The 22,581-nt window shown below is 48.9% G+C and overlaps 1 protein-coding gene across 1 annotated transcript; it reads left to right on the plus strand.

Annotated features, from left to right (window-relative positions):
- Positions 1 to 482: 482 nt before the first annotated feature.
- On the plus strand, positions 483 to 12,682 carry B3GALT5 (beta-1,3-galactosyltransferase 5). Its single transcript, XM_079762323.1, has 4 exons — positions 483 to 598; positions 9,860 to 10,051; positions 10,288 to 10,444; positions 11,741 to 12,682. The coding sequence occupies exon 4, from the start codon at positions 11,741 to 11,743 to the stop codon at positions 12,674 to 12,676; it is 936 nt and encodes a 311-aa protein (XP_079618449.1). The 5' UTR covers positions 483 to 598; positions 9,860 to 10,051; positions 10,288 to 10,444; the 3' UTR covers positions 12,677 to 12,682.
- Positions 12,683 to 22,581: the final 9,899 nt, after the last annotated feature.

A 22,581-nucleotide genomic window follows, 5' to 3' on the forward strand; every position in this document is an offset into this window, starting at 1 on the left:
TGGTACCAACATGACGGAACGGTAAGGAGAGGAGGGGAAGGTACGGGCTTTCCCTGGCAGCTGGCAGCTAAAACTCAAGGGATTCTTGGAAAACGACACAGTGGCAGCCTTTCTTACCTTTTCTTTCTGTTGGTTCTGGTGCAGGAGGATGTTCTTGCTCTTGAGATTTTCTTATAACGGGATAAGTTCATGGAAAGCGTGATCCGCATCCATCCTGATCTTTGCTGATGCCTGTGTGTGAGTCATCTCCAGGTGTCCTGCTAGCTGCTGTGTCACCTGTCTTCAATGGTCCAGGTCTGCTTAGTTACCAGTTAAAATCATCGGGAACTCATCTCCATCCTTGACTCGGAGAACCTGTCTGTGTTTGTAACTGATAGAGTCCTTCCCACTGCCTCTATCTGTGACTGGAAGCCCGACGGGAAACGCGCACCAGCTCTCACAGGCTGTTCTCTTCTAGCTCCATCTCTTGTCCTGTGGTGTCTAGAATACCAAGCCTGGCTGCTCTGACATCTATCATGCACTGATTTCTGGAGGAATCCTCGAAAGTTGGATCATAACCCGTCACATCCTCATGGCCCACCCAGCTGGCTTGGCACCGGTCAGTTCTCCCTCCCCCATGGCCACGGGCCTTGGGGATTTTGGCCCCGGGTGCTCCTTCTGTGCTCAGGGTTGAACTTGACCATTGACGCCCACAGATCTTCCCCTTCAGATCCCGGAGATCGTCCTCCCCGCCTGACTGAACGTAACTCTTCAGACCATGGTTTTGGCTTTCTAGCCCTTGGGCAGGTGGGCTCTGAACCCTTTCCTAGTCTCCAGGGCCTGTAACCTTAGGTCACAGGTCCTGCCCATTGGTACTGGCGAGGGACCCTCCACATGACCAGGAGGAGGTTGGGACACTGACTTTCAGGTTCCTTTGGTTGGCGGTAGACCAGGTTATCTCTGGCCAGAGACAGCGCTCTGCGCCCCCACTTCTCATCTTGCTTTAGGAATGAATTCAAACAAGAGACAACAAATAACAGCAGAAGCAGGCGAGGATTTGCTTGTAGGAAAGCAGTGCATTCAGAGAAGCCCTGAGCGGCCGCTCAGCTGGCTGAGACTGAACTGAGTACTCCAATATTTGGGAGTTTAGAGGATTTATACCCCTAGGCGGGAACGACTCCTGGCAAGGAGCTAGTCACCCCTCCTCCCTCATGTCTCAAAAAAAATGTATCTTTAGCTCCAGGACTCCTTCATCTAGATGCGAGGCCACCATCTAGACCACACCCTGGAGGGCCTTGAATCTTCCAGCTCACACCGGGGCTGCCTCCTCCCTTGTTTACTTGCAGTTCGTCATGTCTCACAGTTATTTCCTCCAAGCTCAGCTGCCTCTCCCAGCCTCTCCCAGTGCATATCTTTCACCTGCCTCCTCTCACTCCAACACCTTGAGGGCCCTTGCTTTGTGCAATTATTTGTTTCACTGCAATTCAGACGTGCCCGTGTCTAACCAGTGCACAGCCTCTGGGGCACCGAGTGGGCACACCCATGGCCCTGGGGAATTCCAGCACAGAAGGGCCCAGTGAACCCAGCCTGGAGCCGGAGCTGCAGCTGTGATGCCTGCAGAGGAGCTCACGGAGGGTGGGGGGCAGAGGAGAAGGGAGGAAGCGCCTGCTACCTTCTGACTTGCCATCATCTATAATTCATGTGCAATGGGTATCTACTCCAGTTCCGAGGCGCTGTGCCTGTAATGCTCACAGGTTAGAAGAGCAAAGCCTGGCATGCAGCGTTTGCTCAGTAAACTGCTGCTCCCTTACTGCCCGGCCGGCTGGGCAACACAGCCTGGGCCTCACAGCCTGGGCCTCACAGCCTGGGCCACACACCCAGGGCCTCACAGCCTGGGCCTCACAGCCTGGGCTACACACCCAGGGCCTCACAGCCTGGGCCACACAGCCAGGGCCTCACAGCCAGGGTCAGGTGTGCTTGAAAGATGGGGTTTCCATAGCAGAGATAGTACCTGTTCATGGCTCTGCCCCAGGGAAAGCAGAGCTGCTTTATGCTATGGGCTCCTGCCTTCAGCGGGCCTGTGGGGGCTAGAACCCAGGGATACACACTTACCTCCCTAGACACGTTCTGCTCAGGCTCTGTCTCCTGGTGGCTCTGCCCCTATAAATCTCTCTCTCTTTTCCACATCGAGCGCGGCTAGAGAGTGGTCTGGTTCCTGAGTAGGGGCGGCAGGGGATTGAGGAAATGAAAGAAAGAGACAGACATAGAGATAGAAGGAAAGAGCTGGGGCCGGGTGGGACAGCTGTCCTCTGATGTTTATTGACCCAGAGCTGATACAGGGCGTTTATTTTATACAGTCTGATTAAAACAAGGGTGGATTAACATGTATATAAAGGTTCTTGTTTTGGCAACACTTGCTGCATCTCCCACAGCCCATTAGCTACTTAGGAAGGAATTAGGGAGGGCTACAAGGTCAGGCTTAATTATGCTAGGAGAGCTCTGCCCTCCAGGCTGGGATTTGTTTGTGGCCCTGCCACAGGTCAGTCTGAGGCTTAATTCTATAGCTGCTTCCTACATCTCCCCCTTCTTTTGTTTTTAAGCTACTATAATAAAACTTAACATGAAGCTCTGACTATTAAAACAATAACAAAATAATGCCAATGCAAAAACCAAACTACAGACATGTTAACATTTTAAAACTTGAACATCAAGAGCAAAACTCTAGCTATTAAAATAATAACAAAACAATGCCAATGCAACACAGCAATAAGAGAGAAATCAAACTACGGACATGTTAACATTTTTAGCTACTAAATGAAAGTTTCTTTTGCTGCTGGTGTATATTTTCTGAGTCCTCAGATTTGGCTGCGCAAGCTTTCACAGAAGACTGGCAGCTAACCAATGATAGCACAGCCAGAAACATGGTTGAGGGAGTAGCTTCCACTTCTTGCTTTTCTATCATCTGCTGGGCTTCAGTTGTTAACTTCTTCAGATGACCCCATGTTGGCAGCTCAGTCCCTTGCGTAGCGTTCGTTTTCTTCTTCCACATTGCTGTCATCGGGGCAACTCTCAGTCTTTGGAACGATGGGACAAGGAGCTTTTCTGGGTCCATTGTGGTGATGCATGTAACGCTCTGGCACTCAAATTGGCTGCACTGCTCCTTCTGGAAAGATGCAACACACAGCATCTTCTCCACATCATTACTGAATCTGGTAAAACTCTTGTCTGGTATGTGCATCCTTTCATTGGGCTAACCCGGCCGAGGCTATTGTACAGGACGCCCGATGCCTTTCGGCTGCTGTATGACCCTCTGCATCGCAATTCAAAAAATTTAAAGTATAAAGAGAATGACTGAGTTTGTTTTGAGGTGACACATAACATCTGGCTCCCCCTTTTTGTTTTAGCAATTGCATTTTAAGAGTACGATTGGCTCTTTCCACTATTGCTTGACCTTGAGGGTTGTAAGGGATACCAGTTTTATGATAAATTTGATATTGCTGACAAAAGTGCTGAAAAGCAGAACTAGCATATGCGAGTCCATTGTCTGTTTTTAGCTCTAAGGGAGGTCCTAGTACCACAAAGGTGGCTAAGCAATGATTAATTATGTGCTTGGCACTTTCCCCTGTTTGGGGAGTCGCAAAGATAAAGTGGGAGCAGGTATCTACATTAACATGTACCCATCTATGCTTACCAAACTCTGGGACGTGGGTGATATCCATTTGCCAGATTTTATTAGGTTTAAGACCCCTAGGATTAACTCATAACGATTGTACAGGGCAGTGTATTACACACTGAGGGCACTGCTTAACAATTTGATGAGCTTGCTCCCTAGAAATAAGGAACTGTTTGCACAAGGCAGCAGCATTTTGATGATGCAAAGCATGGGAGGACTGGGCAAGAGAAAATGGTGTAGCCTCTTGCATTATAGCAAGGAGGCCATCAATAGCTTTATTTACCAGGGAGACCTGAATGAGATCGGATATGGCCAATAAAGCAAGGAAATTGTTCTCTAATGACCTTTTGAAGGCTGAAAAATAAATGAAAGAGTTCCTCCAAATGAGTGTGCCCTGTAGTAGCTGCTTCAATAATTTTGGCCATACTTACCACATAAGCACTATCACTATATAGGTTGATGGGCTCCGTAGTAAAATCTGTCAAGGCATAAATAAGAGCTTGTATTTCTACCCGTTGTGCTGAAATATAAGGGGTTTGAAGGACCTTTGCTCCCCTCCTGCAGTAGATCCAGCCTTTCCAGAACTGGATCCATCTGTGAAAATGGTTAATGCCTGAAGGTAAAGGTAGTAACTGAGAGAAATTGTAAGACTTTATTTGTAGGATAATGGTTAGTATTAATTGTTTGTGCCCTTACTTTAATGTCTCCAGTATAGTCCTGATCTATCACCCCAGGGAGAACTTGAAATCCTTTCAGTGTCAAATTGCTCTTCCCTAAAATTAATCCCATCATGCCCACAGGAAGGGGACCATACACTCCTGTAGCAATGGCCTGAGGCCCCATCTCTGGGGTTAGTACATATCAGGAGGTGGGACTGAGGTCCTATCCTGCACTTCCTGGGGTGGCATGGTAAAAGGTTTTGAAAGTTGGTTTTGGGACCCAGCCAGCTGGAAAGGCTGCAGTGGGGTTAGGGATAAGACCCCTCCTGTTTGGTGGGGCCGGGGCTGGCCCCACTTGAAGTTTCCCTGCCTAGGAGTCATTAAATTACCATCAACATCAGTCTTGGAGTGGCATTCATTTACCCAATGCTTTCCTCTCCTGCATCTTGGACCATTCCCTGAACCTAGGCTGGTCCAATATCAGCACAAACACAGATAAAATGCTTCCATAATAAGTAATCTCCAGGTGAGAGGCAAGCCTCTGTGACAATATTAAACCTCTGGTAATCTTCCATTTCTGTCTTAGTTCCATACACTTATTTCAATTTGTCTATTTAAATCAGTCCAAGATAAGGTTTATTTTCTAACATGATTTGTCCTAGGGTGTGGACAGTAAATGACACGAATTGGATTTATGCTATCAGTCTTTTTGAGTATATAGACCTAAGCTTTGGTTAGGGAGGCAAAATGCGAATTATTTACTTTTAAGTGCCCTTGGTTTAGGGAAGATAGGATTTACTAGATGGCCCCAAGCCACTTGGCATTTATATTTTTTAGATGGTTGCAAACTGCTGTTACACGCGAGTCACAAGATTAGAAAATTGACTCTGTAGGTCTTTGCATACACTTAATAAAAACTTTCTTAGGATTCCTAAGTATTGAATAAATTTGTCATTTCTCCTGTAGAGATTTTTAGATAAGGTCTTAACTAATTAATGTCCTCTAACAACCTTTAAAAGTCATTGAAGGTCTTGAGGCAATCCGTTCGTATTTCTATCTTTTGAGGCCTAATACATTGATTTTTAAGTACAGTTTCTAGGTATTTGAAGGGCATTTCCCACTGTATTTTTTCCTAGAGCAATCTCTAAGCCACATTTAGGGAGTTTCTTTTAAAAACGTTTACTTTCTTTTAAACAGAGCAATCAACTTGGTTGCTTTTCAGAAAAACTAGTAAGAGAGAAACATGCTGGCCAATACTGCAATGCATACATCTCAAGTAAAAGTAACTTTCTTTTTCTTTATGGTGTCTCATTAATGGTGAGATTTAATGCCCGAATAATAATTTTTGGTTTACTTTGTAAATAGGAGTGGAAGAGATTTTAAAATTTCTCCTTTTTAAATTTACTTTTAAACAGTATTCTTTTTGCAAATTTTACTGTGGACTTTTTTAGAACCAATTGCTTATATGTATTTAAACAGAACACAGTTATTAATTTTTATTTGATAAAGCTTCCCACGTGATTTCGAGTATATTAGATAGGCCTAATTTAGTTTAAAAATATTTCTTTTAAGAGGAGAGAATAAATCCTTGAATCTTTCCAGGGCCCTTGAAATGCCCCAAAGCTATCTCTCAGTTAAAGTCTTGAAGTTTAACTTGGAAAGACTATCAAATATACATAAACCAAAGATTATATTATACACCTTTTGTAATTATTTTTAAAAGACATCAATTAAATTCAAACTGGCCTTAGCATTAAAAATTTGGTTCAGACCATAGAATTAATCCTTATCCTCTAATTAGGCCAACAAAATACTATTTCCTAGGTTGAAATGCCACCACAAGCAATACACATAAGGACCACAATACACTCCGAACCACCAATCTCTCCAGAGAAAACACAAGAACCATTCTTCTCAAAGATGAACCTCCACACTCTATGCACTCTGCCATCACAACCATACAATTCCTCCCAACCTAACCTGAACTCTAAACTCCCAGAAGCCTCAAACTCTAGCCAGCAAGCCACACACCTAGCATTTATCATACTAGCAGCATATCCACATCTCTAAGGATATATTTCAAACAAAACACAAGGCACATTCAATGAATAGACGCAATTCTATTTTCTAGATTCTTCACACGAGGCAAACTCAGACCGACATTTCAGTACCTTGTCATTTTAAAATACTTAGATATTTTTAAATATTTTTAAATTTAGCAATGTTCCAAAGTCCCAAGTTACCAAGGAATTTGGAAAATTATGTTTACTCATATATAGTTACCACTGAAAAAGATTTACCATATACCTTTCATTTTAGTTATGTATATTTTGCCTTAACAACTTTGATTTTAAAGTCAATTATTATTACCCAAGGCATTTTATTTGGCAAATTCTGTAACAGAGATAACTTACTGACTTTCAGTGGCTTTATTATTTTATTTTATTTTATTTTCCTTTACAGAAACAGGAGTGGCCCGGGACCTGTGAGGTAACCTTAGAATGTGGTCCATTATTATTCAAGAATGACCCTTTTTATGGAAACACTAATCTTGTTGCCCAAATACAGCCTTGTGTCATTTTTGCCATCTTTTAAAGAAAAACAGTCTTGGGGTTTATTCTATAGCATCCGTGAAGAGATATGGGGCTCAGTTCAAGAGCCACCCAAAATCGGGTGGGGTGCACCATTTCTCTTAATCTAGCCTTTATCTCTTCACGAGTACAGAAATCCCAGATGTATCCCTAAATTGTGAGAAATGTCTCATCTGTCCAAATTTCAAATGACGGACTGGGAAATAAAAACATGGCAAAAATGAGACTTTTAATAACACTCCTGGGAGTGAGCATCCATTTTACAGGATCACCAAAAAACTAGTCAATGGGCTGGGGCCTTTTTTAGTTACTTCCTTCTGTCTAGGGAATTTTCTTAGAACCTGTGTTATCGGCCACGTGTACCGCTCATATTCTTTCTCTCCCCATTCCCACATTCTCTTTGCTCTGGGAAAATTTAGTAATGGTCTGGCCTTTGTTTAAACTTCCCTGGGTTGCAACTTTTACAGATTTTACACTTTTCAAATTAATCTTAGAATCTTAAAATTTTAACACAGCACAATAAAATCATAAATCAGAGGAAAGCAAATTAAAATTACAATACAAACACATAGAAAGATATTTAACTAGCTAAGAGTTTCTGGTGGCCTGGGAGGGAGAGAAAAGATTTTTTAAGATAAAGAATTATTGGCAGTTGCTGAGAAATTCCTTTAATCCTTTCTCCTTGGTTCAGCCCACTACAAGTAGTTTGAGCCTCCAGCAAAATGAAATATGAAATCTCTTTCACTTTCAGCTGAGCGCCTGCATCCAGCCATAAAGGCTGGGCAGCTGTGAGCAAAACCTTTCTTATCATCTGAGTTATCCCGCTCACAGTGATGCTTGTCCCCCTCTGCCTCAAACTCTAGCTCCTGCTCATAATTACGAGGTAAATCTTTATCAGGTGGGTTCTTGACTGGGGTCAAAGGAGTGACAGGCAGAGGTGGAGGAGGCGCAGAGGGGGTGGTGGTATTTTTAGAGATTCCCACTCCTCCACTGTAGGCTAAAGCCATGGCCACACCCTGCTTAGACATTCTTAAACTCTCGGGCGCTGGATCAAGGCAATCACAAATTAAAGACCATAGTGTGAATGTAGGAATAGGAATCTTCTCTGGACCTTCTGCTGTGTATCGGTCACGCAACTGCTTTCCTACCTTTTCCCACATTTGAAAGTTGATGGTTCCCTCTTCAGGAAACCAAGGGCAAGTTTCATTAACAAAACTTAAGAAATCAAGAATCTGCCTACGCTTAACAGAGCATCCTCTACTTTGAGCATAGTTTTAAGCATTTGAGAGTAGAGACCTTTTTCCGGAGACCCTGAATTACCCATGTTTTACACCCAGCTAATACAACAATCCTTACCTTACTTCTTTAATTTGTTGCGAGGCGCACTTCTTGGAGTGATCCCCTCGCCTCCTGACATTTGAGAGTTCCCTTGTACTCAGGTCCCTGGATCCGGGCGCCAAATATAAATATTTCTCTCTTTTCCGCATCCAGCACAGCTAGAGAGTGGTCTGGATCCTGAGTAGGAGCGGCTGGGGATTGAGAAAATGAAAGGAAGAGACAGACACAGAGATAGAAGGAAAAAGCTGGGGCCGGGTGGGACAGCTGTCCTCTGATGGAGAGACAGTGATCCAGAGCAGATACAGGGTGTTTATTTTATACAGTCTGATTAAAACAAGTGTGGATTAACATATTTACAAAGGTTCTCGTTTTGGCAACACTTGCTATACCTCCCACAGCCCATTAGCTACTTAGGAAGGAATTAGGGAGGGCTACAAGGTCAGGCTTCATTGTGCTAGGAGAGCTCTGCCCTCCAGGCCGGGACTTGTTTGTGGCCCTGCCACAGGTCAGCCCGAGGCTTGACCCTAGAGCCGCTCCCTACGTGCCCCCTTTGGTTCTGGGTGAGTTCCTGAATCTACCTCCACTGGGAGGAGGGATCAGGTCCTCATAGCCCGAGATATGGACTCAATCAAAGATGCCGATGCTTTGTAAATGGTTTGTGAGCTGTGATGTCTGCAGAGCGGTTTCTCAGCCACTGCACTCTCGGTAGGAAGACTATTCCAATTCACACGAAAAACAACGACGCAGGGAGCTTTGGCCTACTGGGGTCCTGCCTCCAGCTCTGCCTCCTGGGTGCCATTTGGCATCCAGCGAGAGACCAGTGCAGGCAGGGAGCTGAGTGTCCACCCCGGGGGGCTGAGACCCTGGGGAAGGGTCCTGAGACAGGGTGCATTGGGGCACAAGAACTTAGGTTTACTGCTGAGGTGGACCCCCTGGAGATGAGCAATGTGTCCAAGACAGGAAGCAGAATAGAAGAATATCATCTTCCTCTCGCTTTTAAAAATATTTGGTTTCAGAAAGGAAGGGGGAGGGAGAGAGATAGAGACATCAATGATGAGAGAGAATCATTGATTGGCTGCCTCCTACACCCCCTCTCCCCCGACTGGGGATTGAGCCTGCAATCCGGGCATGTGCCCTGACCGAGAATTGAACCATGGCCTGGTTCATAGGACGATGCTCAACCACTGAGCCAGGCCGGCTCGGCTGCATTGGGTTGTTATGTTTCTCTCTAAAGCACATCCTAGGCCTGTAAATAAATAAGCTCACAAAGGAAGAAAGAAGGGAATAGGATTCTCAGCATCCTGTGAAGCCCAGCTCAGACTCCTCCTCCTTTCGGGCAGCGATTCCTCTGACAGCATGGGGGCTCTGGCTGGAGGGGAGTCCTGGGGCGGGGGGGGGGGGGGGGGGGGGGGAGGTGAGAAGAACAGGAACTGGACCACCTCGGCCTCCTGAGAGTTAGCTGCTTCTGGAAAGCTCCATCATTGTTCCACTTCTTTTCTGAACATACTTGAATGTATTTGGAACAAGACTTTAACTGAATAAAAGTTGGAGGTCCTCTTTTGCTGTCAATACAACCAACCCTTCCTTCATTTCACTCGGCCATTTTCTTTTCTTCCCAGCCCCTCTCACCTAGGATGACGTTTTGAAGACACGGACCCTGAGTTGAGAATTGATGGATTTCTTCCCTCTGTGAAGTGTGTTAAGCATCAGCCACACTCTGTAGAGAAGTTCGGTATCCACATGAGAAGTTGGACTGTAACTGACTTACGTCTCCTCACAGAGCTCCGGGTGCTGTCCTAAAGGACGCTCGGGTACTTGCATGATGTTATTGTTGTTGACAGGTGAACCGTGTGGTGGAATTTGTCTCCACTGGACCCATTTTACAGATGAGAAAAGTGAGCCTGGGGTCGGGTTCTAACGTTGTCCCAAGGTGACATAGGCATGTGGTAGGGTGACACTAGAGCAAACACTGAGCACAGCAGCCGGTGAAGAGCTGCCCATGAGGCACGTGTGATTTGAATGACCCTGTTTTTTTTTTTTCTTATAGTGATTCCTGGGAAAGAGGATCATTTTTGGTAAAGAAACAAGCCAGAACCTGGGAGTGGAGAACGGCCCATGCGGACAACAGTTTGTAACGAATTTCCTCTTGGAATCTACCCTGTGGCTTAGCTTTCAAACTAGAGGCTCATCTGATCCAGGAAAACGTAAGTTATTTGCTTTCTTAATGTTGACATTCGCACAGATCATCCGGGATTTGTTGAGAACACACAGAGATGGATGGGCAAAAGATGATAGGATCAGACAGGTGCCTTTATAAAGTACCCTAGAACAGCCCGGCCGGTGTGGCTCAGTGGTTGAACATCGACCTATGAACCAGGAGGTCACAGTTCGATTCCAAGACAGGGCACATGCCAGGGTTTCTGGCTCGATCCCCAGTGCAGGTTGCAGCCCATCAATGATTCTCTCTCACCATTGATGTTTCTATCTCCCTCTTCCTTCCTCTCTGATATCAATAAAAATACATTTTTTAAAAAGTAACCTGGGTCCTAACCGATTTGGCTCAGTGGATGGAGGGTCAGCCTGCAGACTGAAAGGTCCCAGGTTCGATTCCCATCAAGGGCATGTACCTGGGTTTCGGGCACATCCCCAGTAGGAGGTGTGCAGGAGGCAGCTGATAGATGTTTCTCTCTCATCGATGATTCTAACTCTCTATCCCTCTCCCTTCCGCTCTGTAAAAAATCAATAAAATATATTTTTTAAAAAAGTAACCTGGAACAATAAAATAACCACCTCTGGTAGGGGTGGCGTTTCAAGATAGTTATGCAAATCAGAAAACGGGTCTTTTTATTTCTGGGAGGGATAACATGGTGCTTAATTCCCTCAGAGAAGAGGGGTGGGTCCTGGCGTTTAGATCGGGAGCACGGGGTCTTCATCCTTGCAGGCTCTGCAGTTGGGCTTCCCGTGGCGTCAGAGAAGGGCAGAGCTGGAGGGAGCTGGTGAGCGATGTGGTCGCATATCCTTCTAGATAAGAACCCCGAGACTCCCCCGTGAAGGGCTGGCTGGCCTCAGGGCCAGGACCAGTGTCCGCTCCCCTGGTCCTCATCACTGACTGTGGAGTGAATGACCCCTCAGCTGTCTGTCTCGCTATTGAGCCCCAGCTTCTGTCCTGTGTGCAGCGAAGAGTCCAGAGCTTCTGAAACCCCAGCCCGTCCCCCGTCCCAGCCTCCTGGGCAAAGCGAACGTGCCCTCCTGCTCTCGAGGTCTGACCATTTAATTTAAAAGAAATTTCTTTGATTGATTTTAGAGAGGAAGGGAGAGGGAAAGAGAGAGAAACATCAATGATCAGAGAAAAACATTGTCTGGCTGCCTCCTGCATGCCCCCTACTGGGGATGGAGCCCACAACCCCGGGAATCGAACGGTGACCTCCAGGTTCATAGGTCGATGCTCCACCACGGAGCCACGCCAGCCGGGCCTGACGGTGTGGTTTTGTGCCTTTCAGATGGCCTCGGCGAAGCTGCGGTGGCTGTACGCGGCGCTGGTGGTGCTGGGCGCCCTGTGCCTGTACTTCAGCATGCACAGCCTGCCCCTGCTTAGGGGAGAGCTGTTGGTGTTCAAGAAGGAGAGCGGGCGGTTCCTCCAGCTCCCCGCCGTGGACTGCCGGCGGGACCCCCCCTTCCTGGTCCTGCTGGTCACGTCCTCCCACGAGCAGCTGTCCGCGCGCACGGCCATCCGCAAGACGTGGGGCCGGGAGAGGGTCGTGCGGGGCAAACGGACCGAGACCTTCTTCCTCCTGGGCACCACCCCCAGCGAGGCCGTGGCCCGTGCCGTGGCCCAGGAGGGCCGGCGGCACCGTGACATCATCCAGAAGGACTTCGTGGACGTGTATCTGAACTTGACCCTGAAGACCATGATGGGCATCGAGTGGGTCCACCACTTCTGCCCGCAGGCGGCCTTCGTGATGAAGACGGACTCGGACATGTTCGTGAACGTGTCCTACCTGGTGGAGCTGCTGCTGCGCAAGAACCGCACGGCCCGCTTCGTCACGGGCTTCCTGAAGATGCACGAGCTGCCCATCCGCGAGAGGCGCAACAAGTGGTTCGTCAGCCGCTACGAGTACCCGTGGGACCGCTACCCGCCCTTCTGCTCGGGCACCGCCTACGTGCTCTCGGGCGACGTGGCCAGCCAGGTGTACAACGTGTCCGACAGCGTCCCCTTCCTCAAGCTGGAGGACGTGTTCGTGGGGCTGTGCCTGGCCAAGCTGCGCATTGGCCTGGAGGAGCTGCACTCCGAGCAGACCTTCTTCCCCGGTGGCCTCAGCTTCTCCGCCTGCCGCTTCCGCAAGATCGTGGCCTGCCACTTCGTCCAGCCCCAGAGGATGCTGAGCTACTGGAAGGCCCTGGAGGCCTCCCCGGCGGAGGAGTGCCCGGCCGAGTGAGCGGCGCGTCTGGACCCGCTTCAGACCACCCACGGGATGTTTGTGAACGATCTCTGGGTGGCCTGGCTGAGGATGGTGCGAGGGGGGGGGGGGGTCAGGAGGGAGCGAGGCACGGAGGGCGAGGAAGGAGAGGGGAGGGGAGGAAGGAGAGGGGAGTGGAGGGGAGGAAGGAGAGGGTCCATGACACCAGCAGTTTTCCAAATCTGAACTAGAACGCGAGCTGGCATGAAACCGCTGATTAATTTCGAGTTAGTGCCCGAGCAATAGCACATTCCACCTCCTGCGTCCCTATCCCTCGCACCAGGTGTTCCATGCACACCTGTCTTCTCATGTTGGGGCCGGCGCCCAGGTGAGGAGGGGCTGCTACCATTCCCATTGACACAGGAGGAAACGGTGGCTTAGGGAGCGTGGGAACTTGCCCTCAGGCTCACGGCCGACAACCGCTGGAGCAGGGAGGAAACTCGAAGGCCATCAGCATCCAGGCCCCCCCCCGCCGCCCCCCCCCCCGCCCCCCCGTGAGACCCAGTGAGGAGGCTCTGGGCCCAGCCTCGCTGATGGCACCCCCTGTCCATGTCGGAGTATCTCCTCAACTCCTGACCCTTGTGCTCTGTAGTGCTAACGCTGGGGTGAACCCCCCTCCCCTGTCCCCAGCTGTCTTCTGGGTGAGTCCCTGTTAGACGCTGGCCTGCAGTGGCTGCAGCTCAGTCCCTGAGAAATGGCCGCCCCGGACACACCAGTGTGCACATTTCACTCAGACATCACCGCAGGGCCTGGTCCGTGTGCAGACCTGGCCACACGGCTGACCTCCCCGGGCGCATGGCATGTGCCCTGAGCCACCCGTGGCGTCCTGTCTGCTCCAGATGCACTCGACCTGCACGTTAGGTCTCTGGGTTCACACGGGAGGGCAGTGGGCGCAAGGCTCGGCCAGTGACGTGTTCTGCAGCTTTTCTGGGAATGCAGCTGGATTTGGGTTAAGTTGCTTTCAAGGACCCCCTGGGACCCTGATCGCTGGGCTGAGCCCTGGTCAAGGGGGGCGGTCTCCCCGTGTCTGTTCCCCAAGCCTGACCCAAGCTCATCTTCTTCGAATTTCTCGTGTGGCCAAGAAGCAGCTGTTTTGTGGTGTGGAGTTCAGCCTTCAACGTCCTTCTCCCTGGAGGGCCGTGCGGCCTGCCCTGCAGGGTGGCGTGAAAACGAGGCCCTTCTCTGCAGGGGTCTCTGCCCATTCAGCCGCTGTCACGTGACGTGCAAGGCCGAATGCTGCTGGCCACAGGATGCATGGTTCTTCCTGTTGACGTGCTTGGACTTGACTTTGCCAGCACTCAAAGCAAAGGCCTCACGTGGCTGCGTGACAGACGCGTCGGACTGAGCTCTGGCCCGGACTCAGAGCAGGTATTTGCTGCAGGACGGCCACACCGTGTTAAACTGCAAGGCCAGGCCTGCGTCCTGTTCTGCGCAGCATTTGTGCGTGTGGACCGGCTGCTGCTTGCTGACGTGTTGCCTGATCCCGGCTGCTCTGACGTGCGGGTCCTGTCGGAAAAGCCTCCTTCTCAGCTGGAAACCCAGGGGTTGAGCGCGTTTCCCGAAGCCCAGCTGTTGCCAGGACCATGTGCCGCCATCCGGCCGGCTGGGCTGCCCCGATCCCGAAGACGATGGTGGCATCTGAGGGCCAAGGGGTGGGTTGGGCTATAGGGCTGGGTCCGTAGATGTCCACCTCGTCTGGTGTGTGTGTCCGTGTGGCCACGGGGCCAGCCAGCTGCCTCTGCGCCCTGATGGTCAGCAAGTTACTTATCTTCTCTCTCTCTCAGTTTTCTCCCCTGAACAATGGGACAGTAGTGGCTCCACCTCACAGGGTTCTTGTGCTGGTGGAGCCAGTGTGTGTACATCGCTCCGTGTCGTGGGGCAGTAAGAAGAGCAAGGCGATGCTTGCTTCCGCTGGTGCCCCCACCGTTCTCTGCCGCTGGGGCGGCAGCGTGGAGCCTGAGCGCTCACTTGTTCTCGCCTTTGCACAATCAGTTGCACGCTTACTACACAACAAGCGTGCGCCACATGCTGCGTGGGGTGTGGTGGAAACACGGCTGCGGGAGTGGTCTGCGGTCAGTTACATGGTTCAGAGACTTACCTGACCGCCAACGTCCAGGAGGAATATCCAGAGAGAGTGAGAAAAGCTCAGTCATCGGCACCCCTTTGTGTGGGTCTGCAGGCCGCGAGGGGGCGGCCAGGGGGTTCCCGAGGCTCCCAACCAGCCCCCCGGTGGCTCTGTGATGGACTGAGCCCTTGGCACGTGGGGTTTCCTTTCCTGGCTGCCGTGCCTCCTCTGAACAGTGAGGCGGTATTTGCCTTTTCTCACAGCCCCTCCCACTTGGAAGTACCATATTTTCCGGCGTATAAGACGACTGGGCGTATAAGATTTTCTTGGGTTAAAAAGTCGTCTTATACGCCGGAAAAGACGGTAATAGTAAATAAGCTTTTCGCCCAAGTCTCTCTCATGAATAGAGTGTCAGGTACCGTATTTTCCGGCATATGAGACGACTTTTTAACCCAGGAAAATCTTATACGCCCAGTTGTCTTATACACCGGAAAATACGGTACTTGTTTTCTCATGATTTTTTTAAAGAATTCATTTTCAGCGTTTGCCCCACCAGGGCTGGCATTTTAGCCCTTTTCCTGGAGGTGGTAATGATCAGCCACGCCTCCTCTCTCCGTCCAGGTCCCTGGTGTGGTGCCCGGAGGGAGGAGGGAGGAGAAACGGGTCTATTGGGTTAACGGTGACCTCACTCAGGAGGGGTCCGGCGGAAGGCTGGGCTGGAGTTGAGGATTAAGTGACCTGTGACCCCCTCAGACACCAGCGCCCGAGCCTCTTGTAGATTGTCATCGCCGCTTATTTTTAGTTCTGTTTTGGTTGCACACGATTCACAAGTCTGTCTGTGAACATTAGGAAACTTTTTCATGGGCCGCGGTGTCTTTGAAGCAGATGCTCAGTTCGGTCCCCGGGAGAGAACGCTGCTTACGTCCTCCGTGTGACGACAAATGGAAGGGTCTGTGGCTGTGGGGACTTAGAAGCGCGCGTTCCTCTCTGGTTCCTGCTTTTCTGGGGTGGCTGCAGGACAGGACTGCTGCTCTCCGATGGCCCTGAGACTGAGCGGTGAGCCCCCCCGCTTCCCCCCACGTGTGGGGCACAGAGCCACGAAGGGCTGCTGGGCACACGCCAATCAGAATACGGACAAACAAAAAATTAGTTTTAAATTAACTTTAGAAATGATTCTTACTTATCAGACCTAATCAACCTTAAATATAAATGGAAAAATGGATTCCAAGGCCAAATTTTTTGGTATCACATGGTGGTGGTTTTTTATTTTTGGAAGGAATGGTAAAAATTTCCATTTTGTCTGGAGTAAGTACAACAGTGAGAAAACTCTCAGGCTTGCGGGCCGGCTGACCATGGTGGAGGGAGGAAGGAGAGAGCGGAGTCAAGGTCGGCTCGGAGAGCTCTGACCTGGCTGCAGATGAGGCCGGGGTTCCTGCGGCGCGGAAGAGAAGCGGAGATGAGATAGATGCAGAGAGTGAGTCAGAGACCTGCGGAGAAATAGAACCAACAGGAGCGGGAGAGCGAGCGCCATTGATTTTAAGGAATTGTCCCCAACAAGGGCTGATGTTGCATTCTTTTTAAAAAAATACATACTTTTTATTGACTTCAGAGAGAGGAAGGGAGAGGGAGAGATAGTAACATCAATGATGAGAGAGAATCATTGATCGGCTGCCTCCTGCACGCCCCCTATTAGGGATCAAGCCCGCAACCCAGGCTTGTGTCCTGACTGGGAATCGAACCGTGACCTCCTGGTTCACATAGGTTGATGCTCAACCACTGAGCCACACTGGCCGGGCTGATGTTGGGTTCTTGAGTCTGAAGGCTGGGACTTCAGGCTGAGTTTCTATGTTGCAGTCTTAAGAACAATTCTGTCTTCGGGAAAACTCACTCTGTGCTCTGAAGGCCTTCAATGGGTTAGATGAGGCCCATCCATGTTGTAAAGGGTAATCTGCTCGACTCAACATCTACTCACTGAAATGTTCCTCTTTACTGAAGGCTGCTGATTTTCTGTGTATCACGTGTTTAAAATACCTTCACAGCAACATGTGGGCTGGTGTGGACCCAACACCTGGGTCCCACCGCCCCGCCCCGCTGACTTACAGCGTGAACCATCACGGTGAGTTTGTCGTATGTGCCAAGTGTGCAGGGCCGGCCTGACACCCCGGTGGATGTCCACCAGGCCATGTCTCTCTAGGAAGGAGCCGGGCCATTGGCTTGTCGGCAGGAGGTTTGCAAAGGCCAGAGTGTCCATCTTGATTTCCCTTCTCTTCCTATTACCTTGCCAGGTCCCTGAGGCCTCGGAGGAGCTTTTCTCTCCCCACCATGATGGGTGTTGTTATTATCCTTAGCACGAGGGTGCCCTGGCTGTCTTCCAAGGAGAATTTCTATCTTCCTCACACACTCCTGTTGCTTTTGATTGGATGCAGAGTCCCTGGTCTTCTCTCCCAGACAGACACTGGAGAGTGGCCTGGGATGGTTCAGGTGGCTCAGAGATGAATGAGCCCCAGCATGGCTGACGCTGGTTCTTTCTGGCTGCTCCATGGAGCCGTTTGCCTCTAAGAACATTCCGGAGGCGCTTGTGCCTACCGCCTATCAGAAGTGGGGCAGCCCGAGAATCACAGGGGGTCCCGGTCTGGCCTCTGCCACTGATGTGCCCGGTGGCCGCAGACCATCTTTCCTGAACTCTGGCTCCGAGTTCCTCTGCAGACCTGGCTTGGCGTCAGGCTCTAATATTTCTACCTCCTGAGCCATCAGGGTGGGTCATTTCTGTCAGACGCTCACGCACATGGGATCTGGCCTGAGTCGGTGTGTGTGACCATCTGCTCAAGGACTTCCAGGCACAGGTGACAGGCGGTCAGACACAATCAACCTAAAATCTGAGTGGAAAAGTTAATTCCAGAGCCAAGTGTATCTGGTGTCACACTGTTTTGTATTATCCGTTTGTTTGTACTACCTCCCTTCTCTGGCTTAAGAAGTTAGTGCCTGATGCATGCAGAGCATAGATGGCCAGTGTGGCATTTACACAGCCCGGCCCGGAGACCCTGCCACGCACATGCTCCGGGGAAGTCAGTGCAAGGCCAGGGTCTCAGGGGTCCCGTCCTTCAGTCCCCACACAGAGATACACCAAAGAGGTGATGATACCCTTAGTTAAGTTGTGCTTTGGAAAATACCAGATTGGGGCGAATTGGCTGAGTTTACACCTGGTCAAATAAGAAAGCAAGGAAAATCCAGCATGACTAGAAACCACTTAATGTCAACCAAGGGGGACGTTGTGGTCAGATTTTGTTTTTCCTAAGAGACAGTAAATAAAAGTAAATTTTTATGTTACTGAATGATACTTGAAAATATTGTTTCCCTGTATTTTAAAGAGATCTACTAGACTCATGTCATATTTCGGGAATAGGCATAAGTATTTATGATTTATTAATAATGGTACACATATTTAATAAAAATTAAATTACTAAAACAGCATAATGTTCTTACATTGGTTAGCTTTAAGTTATAGCTAGATGTGATAAACTTGCGCTCTTCCTGAAAATTTGGCAATGTATGTACTAAACTGGACAATATTATTATTTTTTACAGGATGTTTCCTTTTTTATTTATTTTTATTTATTAAAAAACATCTTTATTGTTGAGAGTATTTCAGATATCTCTCTTTTTCCCTCCCATTGTCCCCTTCCACCCAGTTCCCGCCCCACCCCAGGCCTTCATCGCTCTATTGTCTGTGTCCATAGGTAATGCATATATGCATTGGGCCTCTAGTATGCATATAAGATCTTTGGTTAATCTCTCCGCTGCCCCCCTCCCCTCTGAGAATCATCAGTCTGTTCCATGTTTCCATGTCTCTGATTCTATATTATTTATCAGTTTATCTTGTTCATTTATTTTGATTTTTAGATTCAATTGTTGATAGATATGTATTTATTGCCATTTTATTGTTCATATTTTTAATCTCTTCCCTCCTCCTCCTTCTCCCCCTCCTCCTCCTTTTCCTTCTCCTCCTCCTCCTCCTCCTCTTCCTCCTCCTCCTCCTCCTCCTCCTCCTCCTCTTCCTCCTCCTTCTCCTCTTTCTCCTCCTTCTTCTCCTTAAGGAATACCCTTCAACATTTTATGTAATACTGGTTTGGTGCTGATGAACTCCTTTAGCTTTTTCTTGTCTGTGAAGCTCTTTATCTGACCTTCAATTCTAAATGAGAGCTTTGCTGGGTAGAGTAGTCTTGGTTGTAAGTCCTTTCTATTCATCACTTTGGATATTTCTTGCCACTCCCGTCTGGCCTGCATAGTTTCTGTTGAGAAATCAGCTGACAGTCATATGGGTACTCCCTTGTAGGTAATTAACTGCTTTTCTCTTGCTGCTTTTAAGATTCTCTCTTTGTCTTTAACCATTGGCATTTTAATTATTATGTATCTTGGTGTGGGCTGTTTTGGGTTCCTCTTATTTGGGACTTCTGTGCTTCCTGGACTTATAAGTCAATTTCTTTCACTAGGTAGGGAAGTTTTCTGTCATTATGTCTTCAAATAGGTTTTCAATATCTTGCTCTCTCTCTTCTCCTTCTGGCACCCCCATAATGTGAATGTTGGTACGATTGAAGTTGTCCCAGAGGCTCCTTACACTGTCTTCATATTTTTTAATTCTTTTTTCTTTTTGCTCTTCTGATTGGGTGTTTTTTGCTTCCTCATATTCCAAATCCTTGATTTGATTCTCAGAATCCTCTACTCTATTGTTGAATCCCTGTAAATTATTCTTTATTTCAGTTAGTGTGTGCTTAATTTCTGACTGGTCTTTTTTATGTCTTTTACATTCTCACTAAGATCCTTGAAAGTCTCACTAAGTCCCTTGAAGTTCTCATTGTCCTTTGAAGCTCTCATTAAGATCCTTGAATAATCTTATAACCGTTGTTTTGAACTTTGTATCCAATAGCTTGCTCGCTTCCATTTCTTTCATTTGTAACATGTTTCTTTGTCTCCACATTTTGGCTGCTTCCCTATGTTTGTTTCTATGTATTAGATAGAGCTGTTATGTCTCCTGGAATCTGTAGAGTGGCCTGTGTAGTAGGTGTCCTGTAGGGCCCAGTGGCTCAGCTTCCCAAGTCACCTGAGCTGGACACTCATGGTGTGACACTGTGTGGGCTGGGTGCACAGTCTTGTTGTAGTTGAGCCTTGAATGGCATCACTGGGAGGAATTGGATGCCAGGCCAATTGGCTGTGGGGACCAGCTGCACCTACAATGGAAGAGCTGCTGTGCAAGAGACACCCCTGTGGAGCAGGACTTGCTTCAGTGGGGCTTTGGTGCTCACGGAGTCTGCTCTTTGAGTGTGTCCCTTGTGGATGGGTAGAATTGTAATCTGGTGTGGTCTGAAGCTATCCACCAGGTGACTGGCTCTGGGACCTTCCAGGAGGTGCAAAGTCAGCCACTGCCTGGGGCCACCTGGCAGGAGCTACAGAAAGATGGCTGCTATTTTTATTGGGTGAAGAAGTGCCTAGGCAAGGCCCAGCTGTGAGGCAAGGTAGGCTGGTGCTAGTGCTGGGTGTTGGGCCTTTTATTGATAGGTTTGGGGCACGCTGACTCCAGCTGCTGCTTGTTTAAGAGATTTTAGCAAACTGTGAAGCCATAGCTAGGACAGGCCATTCCTATGGAAAAGCAGCTGCAAACAGGTTGGGTGGGGCTGAAAAATTGGATGGGATGGGGTCTCAGGGAATCACAAGGGTGGAGCGAACAGTGTGGGAAACACTGGTGGAAACACAGATATGGCTGCCAGTCAGCTCTGTGACAGGGGAGGTCCCAGCACAGAAACAATGATCTCTGCAAGCACCCCTGTCTGGGAGCAAGCCACCCCAAGTTCCTGCCCCAATGCCAGACAGCCCAGTTCCTCCTTGTATGTCCCCAAAATCACCGGCAGGTGCTGGAGCTCAGAGGAAGCAGAACTGTGTAAATTTTTGTGCCGGCCCTTTAAGAGGAACACCCGGGACTCCAGTAGCTTCTGTGTCACTCAGCCACAATCCCCACTGGTTTTTACAGCCTGAAGTTATGGGGACTTCTCTTCCCAGCTCTGGAACCCTGGGTTGGGGGTCTGGTGTGGGGCTGGGATCCCTGCTTCTCCCGGGAGGCCTTGGCGATATCCCTCCCCATTTAAGATACGCCACATGTGGGTGTCGGGTCAGCCCGTTTTGTGCCTCTACCCCTCCTACCAGTCTCAATGCACTTTCTTCTTTACTTCTCTGGTTGTAGGACTTCCATTCAGCCAGGTTTCAGGTGGTTCTGAATGATGGTGGTTATGTATTTTAGCTGTAATTTTGATGTGGTTGTGGGAGGTGGCGAGTACTGGTGTTTACTTTCGCCGCCATCTTGGTTCTCTTAAATGATGTTTTCTATACTTATTTTGTGTTTGGGAAAATATTTTTAACATTCGACTTTGATATGTTTAGGAAAATATGTTGAACAACCTTGACATACTTCCTTTGTAAGAGACAGAAATTTCTTGTTTCACTTGGACTTTCAAAGTCAAGTCTGACTCTTGGAGGGTCTTTAAGGGTCAGGGTCAGGAGGGGGTAGTGGGGGCGGGGGTGAGGCATCCTGCGGGAATTACACACCCAGGGCATTATGTTGCAGGCATCCTTTGGCATTTTCTTTCTCTCAGGTATATTTATATTTTTGAGAAGCCATTATTTCAGTTTAAGGAATCAAGCCTTGTAGACAGATATGATTGTACCTTTAGAATCTTCATGCTAACTTATCTCTGAGGCATAGATTGGATCCCTGATCTTTCAAAGTGTCATATAAATAAAAAATAAAATGATTGACACAGGTGTGTTTTCTTTGACTTTAGCTTGTATTTGCCACAATGCTTGTGATGCCGTGAACGTGGAAATCACCATTCACCCACACTCCCTGCAGGTTGCATCCCCAGACGGTCTCAAACAAAACAAAAGTTGGGGGGCAGGGAGGGGATGCAGGGCTGTGTGTGTGTGTGGGGGGGGGGGGGGCGGGGGCGGGAGGAATGGGATGCCTGGAGGTGAGTAGAGAAGGGAATGTCTTCTCAGGAGGAATGACCTGCTCCTCCCTACCCTGCAGCCAGGCCTTGTCCCCTCAGAGGTCCATCCTGCCCCACCTGTCCTTCCCATTTCCCCTCTCAGACTCCCCTCCCACCGACTCTCTTCCTCCGTCCCATCTGCAGCTCTAGTCTAGAACATTCTAGAACATTCTCACAGCACACCGGCATATTCTCACGTTCCCGTCAGAGACAACTTTCTTTCTTTTTTTTTTAATTTTTATTGATTTTTTTACAGAGAGGAAGGGAGAGGGATAGTCAGAAACATCGATGAGAGAGAGACATCGATCAGCTGCCTCCTGCACCACCCCCCCCCCCCACTGGGGATGTGCCCGCAACCAAGGCACATGCCCCTGACCAGAATCGAACCCGGGACCCTTCAGTCCGAAGGCCGACGCTCTATCCACTGAGCCAAACCGGTCCTGGCAGAGACAACTTTCTAGATGCTCCTCCTTTGCCAGTACCGTCCCCTTCTTTTCCCCCTTAATACTAAAACTTCTTCAAAGACAGCCTTCCCACCAGCACCCAGAGGGGTAGGAGGAGACCAGAGCCCTGTGTCATGGAAGCCACGGAGAGAGATCAAAAAGAGGGAGAAGGTGGCCAAAACCGGTTTGGCTCAGTGGATAGAGCGTCAGCCTGCGGACTGAAAAAGAGGGAGAAGGTGGCCAGCAGAGTAAACGTGTCTGACATTCATGGAAAAGAGGACCTGAGGCTGCTCAACCCCAGGGGTGTCACGAGGCACTTGGCAAGAGCCCTTTTGGTAGCAA

The sequence above is a fragment of the Cnephaeus nilssonii genome (assembly GCF_951640355.1).
Source record: "Cnephaeus nilssonii genome assembly, chromosome: 3".
Taxonomy (NCBI): domain Eukaryota; kingdom Metazoa; phylum Chordata; class Mammalia; order Chiroptera; family Vespertilionidae; genus Cnephaeus; species Cnephaeus nilssonii.

Excerpts from the sequence above, each read along its gene's own strand:
- B3GALT5 (XM_079762323.1), top strand. The coding sequence starts at position 11,741 with ATGGCCTCGGCGAAGCTGCGGTGGCTGTACGCGGCGCTGGTGGTGCTG.